Here is a 9,912-nt window from a genome sequence, read left to right as displayed (position 1 = left end):
GTTGATTCATTGCTTTCAGCTGTGTGTTTTCCAATTTTTTCTGTGTTAGTGTCCTCTGCACTTGTCACGGGTGGGCTTGGGTTCTGAGGTTGCATTTTGTTCCTTCTCGTCATTTTGTGTAGCACTGTCCTCTGCCCTTTGCTGTAGATCTTTGCTGTAGTTATTACCTTCACACGTACTGAAGTTCAGGTGGAGCTCCAGAGTTTGGACTTATCCAGCTGCATCTGGCTTAGGTCTGGCTGCTGTGTTCAGCTCTTTCCTGCTGTGGACCTGGGCTAGGACTGGGTCTGGGTGTTCCCGAACTCCGCAGAAATCCCTACTGTGTGGGAGGGGTGGGGGATTTACGGCGGAGTCGTGGGGGGCAGCCCGAGGGGTTGGGAGAGGGTCTGACCCACGCTGCACCTGGTCTGGGACTGGTCCCGCAGGCACAGGTTAGAAGGAAGCTCTCCACACACTCACCGGACCTGGGCTAGGACTGGGTCTTGGTGTTCCCGGAAGTCGGCAGAAATTCCTACTCGGTGGGAGGGGTGGGGAGGTATGGCGGAGTGGTGGGGGGTGTCCCGAGGGGGTGGGAGAGGGTCCGGCCCACGCTGCGCCTGGGCTGGGACTGATCCCGCCTGTGCAGGGTAGCAGGAAACTCTACACACACTCACCGGACTTGGGCTAGGACTGGGTCTGGGGGTTCCCAGAAGTCAGCAGAAATTCCTACTGGGCGGGAGGAGTGGGGGAGGTATGGCGGAGTGGTGGGGGGTGGCCCAAGGGGGTGGGAGAGGGTCCATTCCATGCTGTGCCTGGGCTGGGACTGGTCCCGCTGGCGCAGGGTAGCAGGAAGCTCTCCACGTACTCACCGGACCTGGCCTAGGACTGACTTTGACTTCTTTAGTTAGATTAATTCCAATGTTTTTGCTTTCCTCGGTGCTATTGTGAAAGTATTGTTTCTCTAATTTCCCTCTCAGTGTGTTTTATGTCTGCTCAGAGGATTGATATTAACGTTTTGGTATTGACTTTATAAACTGCCATTCTACTGAATTTCTGTATTAATTTTAGTAACTTCTTGTGGAATTTTTTTGGATCTTCCAAGTAAAGTATCATGTCATCTGCAAATGATGATAATTTAACTTCTTCTTCACCTATTCTTATTCCTTTTATTTCTTTCTGTTGTCTAATTGCTGTAGCTAATGATTTCAGAACTATATTGAATAGGAGTGGTGATAGAGGACATCCTTGTCTTGTACCAGATCTAAGAGTAAAAGATTTCAGTTTTTCCCCATTTAGGATTATGTTAGCTGTTGGGTTTTCATAAACAGCTTTTTTCAGGTTGAAGTAGAGGCCATCTTTCCAATTTTCTGTAGGACTTTGAAGATGAATGAGTGTTGCACTTTGTTGAAAGCCTTTTCTGCATCAATGGAGATGATCATGTGGTTTTTAGTTTTTGCTGTATTGATATAGTATATTATATTTATAGATTTTTGAATATATGTCCTTGAACCATCCTTGTATCCCTGGGATATTTCCTACCTGGTCATGGTGTATGATTTTCTTGATGATTTGCTATATTCTATTTGCTAGGATTTTATTGAGGAGTTTTGCATCTATGTTCATGAGGGAGATTGGCCTGTACTTCTTTCTTAATTTATCTTTCCCTGGTTTTTAATCAGTATAATACTTGCCCCCAGGAATGATTTTGGGAGGATTGCTTCCTTTTCTATTTCATTGAAGAGTTTGAGGAGTATAGTGACTGCATCTTCTGTACATTTTTTGTAGAATTCACCTGTGAATACATCCAGACCTGGACTTTTCTTTGTCGGTAGGCTTTGAATTACATCTTATATTTCATTAGCTGTTATTAGGCTATTGAGAGTGGTTATATTTTGTCGATTCAGTTATGTTGATTTGTACTTTTCCAGGAATCTGTCAATTTAGTGTCTCATCAGACACTTAATCTCCTGGAAGTGAAAGTAGGAGGAATTCTTGAAGACATTGGGTAGGCAAAGTGTTCATCAACAAAAATCAAATCGCACAGAAACTGTTGAAAAAATTCACAAATGAGACCTGCTCTTACTGAGAAGTTTTTTCATGTCAAAAGGAATTACCAACAAAGAGAAAAGACAACCCACAAATTTGGAAAAAATCATGACAAATTAGTAAGCATGTGTCTTCTATTCTGTGAGAGTAATGATTCTCAAAGTAGCTATTGATAATCTTCTGAATTTCCACTGAGTCTGTGTAATTACACCTTTTTCATTCCTTATTGCTTGTATTTGAATTTTTTCTTTCCTCATTTTGATTAGCTTAGCTAGGGGTTTATTGATTTCATGTAATCTTTCAAAGAACCAGCTTTTTGCTTTTTTAATTCTTTGAATTGTTTTCTTCATCTCAACTGAATTAATTTCTGCTCTAATTTTTATGATTTTTTTTCTGTCTTTGAACTCTGGGTTTGGGTTGCTCTTCCTTTTCTAGTTGTTGAAGGTGCAGCATTAGGGTATTTATTTGTTCCCATTCTGTTTTCCTAATGTTTGAGTTCACAGCTATAAAATTCCCTCTGAGAACTGCTTTCATCATATCCCATAAACTCTGATAAGTTGTGCTTGAATTTTCATTGAATTGTAGATATTGTTGAATTTCTTGTTTAATTTCATCTTTGACCCATTGGTTGATGAGTAGGGTGTCCTTTAATTTCCATGTATTTAGGGATTTTTCTGGCTTCTTTTCTCATTTATTTCCAGTTTCATTGCACTGTAGTCAGATAATGTGCATGGGATAATTTCTGTTTTCTTACATATACTTAAGCATGACCTATGGATGAGTATATGGTTTATTTTAGAAAATGAGCCATGTGTAGCTGAGAAAAATATGTATTCAGCTGTGTTTGGTTGGAACACTCTGTTTACGTCCACCAAGTCCATATTTTTCAAGCTCTGGTTCAGTTCTGTTATTTATTTGCTATTTTCTTTGTCTGGTTGACCTATCTTTTTGGGATAAGAAGGTGTTAAGGTTACCTGTTAAGATTGTGGTATTGGATATTAGATATTTCATGTCCATTAAGATTTGCTTTGTATAGTTTGGTGCTCCTGTGTTTGGTGTTTACATAGTTATGAGTGTTACCTCTTCCTCTTGAATTTTCCCCCTAACCTGTATATAGTGGCCTGCTTTATATTGCTTGATCATTGTTGGTTGAAGTTGAGACTGTCTGAGAATAGGATTGCCACTCCTGCTATTTTCTGAGGTGATGGGTCATGTGATATTGTGTTCTATCCTTTGACTTTCAGCCTATGGGTGTCTTTATGTGCTAAATGTGTTTCTTTTATACAGCATATTGTTGGATTTTGTTTCCTAATCCACTGTGCCAGTCTATTCCTCTTAATTGGTAAACTGAGTTTGTTTATATTGATGGTAATAATTGAGATGTATTATTTCATGATTGATATATTATTTTTCCTGTTGTCATTTACTTCTTTTTCTCCTGTGTTTAACTGTTTGCTCTATTTAGTTCGTTGCTTCTGATCTCATTCATGGAGTTCTGATCATTTTGATGCCGCTCTAGATCATCTTTCAGGAGTCTATGTAGGGTTGGTCTTGTCATAATGAAATTCTCTAGTTGTTCTTTGTCATGGAAGTATTTCACTTCTCTATCAAACTTGAAAGAGAGTTTGGCAGGGTATGGTAGTCTGGGCTGGAATTTGTTTTTACAGAGGACTTGATTTACTCTGCTCTATGCTCTTCTTGCCTTCATGGTGTGTGAAGAGAAGTCGGCCATAATTCTCACGGGTTTTCCTTTGAATGTGATCTGCTTCTTTTCTCTTGTGGCTTTCAGTATATTATTCTTGTGCTCCACATCTGGGATATTGACTATTATAAGTCTCGGTGAGTTTTTAATTGGGTTGAGCTTACTTGGCATTTTGTATGCTTGGTTACCTGAATGTCAGATTGTTTCCTTATATTTGGGAAGTTTTCTGCTATTTCTTCTGCCCATATATTTTTTTAAATGTCATTTGTATTGACTCCTTCTTTCTCAGTGATACGTATGAGTGTCAATTTGTTCATCTTTGCATCATCGTGTGAGTGATGAATTATTTATTCTTCATCCTAGTTGTTTTTCAGAGATCTTTTCTTACCTTTTTACTAGCTGCACCAGCATCTTCAAGATCTGAAACTCTGTCTTCACTTTCACTGAAATGATTTTGCAAGCTTGTGATTGACATATTAAGTTTTTCTATATCTCTTTGAGTCTGCTTCCTGCGAACTCTTTCTTCCTTGAATTGCTCAATCAAGGAATCCATCATTTTTCTAATCTTCTCCTGTTTTCCTTTTTAATCAATGTCTTCTTTAGAAGCAGTTATTAATTCTTTTACTGCAGATTGGTTTTTCAGTTTGGGTTTCCTCCCTATTTTTCTGTATTTGATTCTTTACTTCAGATTCCATGAGTTCAGAGAATTCTTTTTTTTATTTCAGAAAAGAATTCTGCTCTGAGTTCCTCTACAGCTTTCTGCGGTTGCTTATTTGATTTTGACGCTATTAATTCATACATTACAGCTGAGCTAGTGTCTGCTGCACTTTTTCTGGGTGTCCATTGAGTTTCCTCCATATGATTTTGCACTTGATTCTTTACTGCAGATGCTATTAGTTCAGGGGTTTCTCTTTTCATTTCCAATCTGAGTTCCTCTGTACTTTCCTGCAGTTGTTTATTTCAGAAGCTGTTGATTCATTGATTTCAGCTGTGTGATTCCCAATTTGCTCTGTGTTATTGTCCTCTGTACTTGTTATGGGTGGGCTTGGGGTCTGAGATTGCATTTTACTCCTTCTCGTTGTCATTTTCTATAGCTCTGTCTTCTGACCCTTGTTGTAGAGTTTTGGTGCAGTTATAACCTTAGCACGTACTGAAATTTAGGTGCAGATCTACCAAATTTGAATTTATCCTGCTGTGCTTGGCCTGTGTCTGGCTGCTGTGCACAGATGCTTCATGCTGCCACTCATGGAGTGAACCTGTTGTGCCCCTCTGGCAAGATGTTCTGCTCCTGGACTAGCTGGGTGGTTCTGTCCCCTACTCTCTCAGCAGGGACTGAATCTGCAGAGTTTCACCTCAGGCCTGTATGCCAGGCCTGAGCTGAGTCTGAGGGGCACAAGATGGAGTAGGGAGGAGAGGAAGCTCTCTCCACATGCTTACGGGGCGTGGGCTAGGGCTGGATCTCGGGGTCTGAGAACACAGCAGATGTTTTCACACACTGGGAGGGAGTGTGGGGTGGGGCTTCGGAGTGGTAGTGCGGTTCCAAGGGGTTGGAAGTGGGTCTCACCCATGCTGCGCCTGGGCTTGGACCGGAAATGTCCCGCCACAGCAGGGTTCCCATAATTTCTTCTGTACTTTGAACTTCCTCAACATTTCACAAATATTAACAGATAGTCTAAAACTAGTGTTGAGCACGTTCATGTTTCCTATAGACTACAAGAAGAATCACAACGATGGAAGACATTTTGCCCAAGGCCTGCACTGTGACAAATCACAAGCAAAGAAATAACAAGAAAGAGTACAGGATCCGACATATTGCATTAGTGGTTCTTAAATTCAAGATCCCCCAGCACCAAGATTAAGAAACGACAACCAGAAATAGCATGCTGCATGATTTATTGAAATATGGGCAAAACATCTATGAGTCCAAGGTTCCAATCGTCTAGTTTTCTGAAGGGCATCATCTTCTCATTCACTCTCTGAAACAACAAAGGAAGAACGTTACCGAGGAGGTGTCACATGGCACGAGGTTCAAGATACCTTAATAGTAACACTGAAGAGAGGGAGGGGAGACAGAAACATCTCTCCCTCTGACCTTCTCCTTCCACTTTCTTCCAAATTTCTCCTTGTCAATTCTTCTTGGGCTGTTAGAACATAATGTGCTCTAAATTATTGGGAGCAAAAGTAAGAAGTGAAGATTATTCCTAAACTGTTTAACTTCTTGTTGCTACAAATATTTTGGAAAGATATTTTCAGGAAGAGGAACAACACAACACCTAATTACAATGAAATTGAAACCTATCAAAGTGACAATTCGCATGATTAGATCGATAAAATTACAAGTATAGAATTACAGAACGGAATGGTATGCAACTTGAAAACTACATGAAGAAGCAAGTAAGAAAGATCAGTGGTACAGGAGGAAAAAAGCAAGGTAAGGACAAAGAGTGAGGGACAGAGGGAGAATGGGAGGGAACAGAGGAAAGAAAGAAGAGAAAGGGTAGAGAAACAATAAAAAGAAAAGATAAGTGGGGAGTAGGGAAGCAACAAACAAGGGAGGAGCTTGGAACAAAGAGAGAAAGATAATAGATGTATGAAATTGTGTGAGATGACTTGGACATTTGCTAAGACATATGCTATGCAAAGTGGGCCACAGAGAGCTTGTTATGGCATCATCTGTGGAGAAAATGGGTGATGTGTCTCCGTAGGTATGCAACCATCTCTAAGAGGATGTGAAGGAAAAATTCTGGATTGGGGTGTGGGAGGCAGGATGAAGTGGGCCTTTCACATTTCACGTCCTGCACTTCTCTTCAATTAGCGTAGTTTTCATACTGGACAGAACCTAAGTTGATGTGAGGATTTAAAACTCAGTGTGACGTTGAAAAGCGCAGACTTGAATGTTCTTTGTCAACAGCTTTGGGACTGACAGGGGTGGTGTGAGGTGGACCTGCGCTGTAAGAGTTTAGGTGGAAATAAGACCCTGGAAGTCACTAACTCTGAGAAGGAGGCAGAGGACCAAAGAAATAACACTGACGTAGTGCCTCGGTACACAGCCGCTCACCATGGGCTCAACGGAATTGTAGGCCCCTTGTTGCTGAAAATCAGTTTTGGCACTAGAGCTTTTTCAGACTTAAGGATCACGCTATTGTAATGCAGAATATCTAAATGGCATCACAGAACGTCTGGTTTTGCTGACCATACAGCCTGAACTGGATGCCAGATGAGTGGTCATCCTACAAATCCTTCCAAAGTACTGGAATGTGGGTCACTGGTGAAGAGTGAGAATAAATCCCACCCAGTACCGGCCTCTGACCATGAAGCTGAGGACATGCGTGGGGTGTCTGTGTGGTTTATTGATTTCTGAAGTGGTTCAAGATCCCTAGGCCTTTCAATGGGCAAGGAGGAAAAGCACAGGTAACTACCTTCTGACTGAGGTGGTCCCTGCTGGTTTCCAGGAGGAGGATGGCCGTTTGGTTTCTGTGGGCCTCCTTGTTGGGGTGGTCCCTGCTGGTTTCCTGGACGAGGAGGGCCAGGTGGTTTTTGTGGGCCTCCTTGTTGGGGTGGTCCTTGTTTATTTAAGGATCGAGAAGGGCGATTCTGTTGCTGGCCTCCTTGTTGGGGTGGTCCCTGCTGGTTTCCTGGAGCAGGAGGACCATTGGGTTGCTGCTGGCCTCCTTGTGGGGGTGGACCCTGCTGGTTTCCTGGTCGAGGAGGGCCAGGTGGTTTTTGTGGGCCTCCTTGCTGGGGTGGTCCTTGTTTATTTAAGGATCGAGAAGGGCGATTCTGCTGCTGGCCTCCTTGTTGGGGTGGTCCCTGCTGGTTTCCTGGAGCAGGAGGACCATTGGGTTGCTGCTGGCCTCCTTGTGGGGGTGGTCCCTGCTGGTTTCCTGGACGAGGGGGGCCGGGTGGTTTTTGTGGGCCTCCTTGCTGGGGTGGTCCTTGTTTATTTAAGGAACGGGAAGGGCGATTCTGTTGCTGGCCTCCTTGTTGGGGTGGGCCCTGCTGGTTTCCAGAAGGAGGTGGTGGACGAGGTTTCTGCTGGGGTGGTCTAGGGGGTTTTCCCTGAGGAGGCCGAGGAGGTGGCTTGGGTGGTGCCTCCTGGGAACCATCACCTTCTTCTTCATCATCACCTTCATCTGCATCATCACCAGGGGTGCTTTCTTGTGGCGGGTCTACTTCCTTAGCAGAGCCCTGACGTTGGTTCTCAAAATCTAAAAGGTCACAGCACAACGGTTGATGAGCTCAGGGTCACATGACTCTCCCATTCCACACACCACACTCAGCCCTCTCCCTCGTGCCCAGTGCCTTTCCCCAAATGGTGGCTCTAGACCCATGCACGAAACATGTGGGTCATGCAGAAAACCTGAGTGATAGCCACCAGGGACTGGAGTTGCTCTCCTTTGGCTAAAAGGAGAACTTGAATTCTTTGAGTGAACAGAGACATTTCTGAGACATGAAGAGTGAAGGAAGTGATAATGAATTGCATTTGTGTTCCTGCTTGTATGTTGGCAGACAATACTGTGTGATTTTTCTGCCAGTGAATGTGTTCAGGACGCCTAAGTGTGTTGTGAAAAGTAGGTGTAGGTGCAGAGTAAGCTAGGTGGAGAAAAGCCTTAGATCCTTCTGATCGAAGGGACAGATAATACCGAGTTCACGGAAAGATGGTGGCCACTTCTTTATCATCTGTGAGGACACAGGTGAGTGCAGAAACGTAGAGAGAAATTCCATAGCCACATATTTTTGGGCATGTCACAGGTGACCATATGGTCTTAAGAAGGAGCACAGGAACTAAGGAGGCCATGCAGTGACTCCCAGTACCATGGAAGAGCTGAGCAGAAAAATGAGCGAGCCCCCACAGTGCTTCGTCAGTCAGTGGTCGCTCTGTGAGTACACAGGGAGCCTCCCTCTGCCCATTGCCTCTGACACTAGTCCTCTCTCTTAACGAACAAGGTTACCTAGCTTCTGCTCCTCAGAATGCCAGCTGTTGAGTTCTTTCTACATTTTTACAGAGGTATGGAGCAATCATCCATTCCCCAACATACAGATAAAGATTCGACACCAGACGCCACAAAAATGCCTTCGGGAAGGAAGTGAGTGAAAGTTGACTGAGGAACAATTTGTTTTTACCTGATATCTGGGAGGAAGACGCTTCATAGATGAGCTCTAGAAAATAAAGCACAGATGAGGTGCACGGTCAGCTGCCACGCTTTGAGAGCTCAAAAATGTCCTACAAGGAAAGGTGGCTTTGAACCGCATCTTCATAGCCCCACGTGAACTCTCTGCAGAGACCAGCCCCTCTCTGGGGTCATATCCTTGGACAGATAAGCAGATGTAACGGGTGGCAGAGAAGGTGCCATGCTGAATCTCAAACACTTGTAAAAAGGACCTGGTAGAAACTTCCTTTTTGTCCTCCCTGGACTCTATCAGCCTTCACTGATAATTCTTTTAAATATTATATTTATTTCAGTATCGTGTAACTCATTGGCTTACTGTTTTCCTTCATTAAGTCCTTTGCTTACTTAAAAATGTTTTACATAAAGTTAAACCAGTACTAGGCTTATGTGAATTTGATTGTGAATCAAATGACATAACCTCAAAATATATTGAAATATTGTATGTGGTTCAGAGAAAATGATCCATGATATTCCTGTATCACAACATCAATACTAAAATTTGCTCTCAAATTCAGGCTCTTTGAATTAACTCTTAGAGATGCTCCATATCTCTGATGAGCCCTGAATCACCCAAGCTGAAAGCCTGCTCTACGCAGCCAGAACTTGGAAATATCCCCACCACTGGGCTTCCCAGTGTCAATCCCCTCATAGTTCCATCCATGCTTCACAGCACAGAACTATTTAACTGCCAACACAAAAGTATTTATTTTTCTGGTCAAAAGTCAAACAGAAGTAAATTTATATTCGTGCTGATATTATTGTAACTTGAATTACATTGTCCTGATAAGGAATACTGACCTCAGTCATCATACCCTTGCCATAAGACCTCCATAGTCCTGCCTCTCCTTTCATTGAATTCTCCTTATGGTACACCCTCACCGCCTTGGAGTGTGTTCTCCTGAACCCCAAGCTGAGTGACCCAGGACCCCATTTCTCATACCTGCACTTGAGCTCTGAATGGAGCTCAAGGCCAGTAGGGCCGCTGTCAGCAGGACCACCAGCATCTTGAAGGAG

At 43.1% G+C, this 9,912-nt stretch overlaps 1 protein-coding gene across 1 annotated transcript; it reads right to left on the bottom strand.

Moving 5' to 3' along the window:
- Positions 1-5,692: 5,692 nt before the first annotated feature.
- LOC101566279 (proline-rich proteoglycan 2-like) lies at positions 5,693-9,902 on the bottom strand. Its single transcript, XM_023707412.1, has 3 exons — positions 9,839-9,902; positions 7,147-7,935; positions 5,693-5,703 (listed from the first exon to the last, which is right to left on the bottom strand). Exons 1-3 carry the CDS (start codon positions 9,900-9,902, stop codon positions 5,693-5,695), a joined length of 864 nt encoding a protein of 287 aa, XP_023563180.1.
- Between the last annotated feature and the right edge of the window lie 10 nt (positions 9,903-9,912).

The sequence above is a fragment of the Octodon degus genome, unplaced genomic scaffold, assembly GCF_000260255.1.
Source record: "Octodon degus isolate 3935 unplaced genomic scaffold, OctDeg1.0 scaffold00288, whole genome shotgun sequence".
NCBI lineage: Eukaryota > Metazoa > Chordata > Mammalia > Rodentia > Octodontidae > Octodon > Octodon degus.
The sequence above is the reverse complement of the archived record's forward strand: the minus strand, read 5'-3'. Positions and strand labels throughout refer to the sequence as shown.

Bases quoted from the DNA above. Each gene is read 5' to 3' on its own strand.
- LOC101566279 (XM_023707412.1), bottom strand. From the start codon at position 9,902: ATGCTGGTGGTCCTGCTGACAGCGGCCCTACTGGCCTTGAGCTCCATT. The intron at 7,936-9,838 runs GTATGAGAAATG...GTGACCTTTTAG, and splicing joins CATTCAGAGCTCAAGTGCAG to ATTTTGAGAACCAACGTCAG.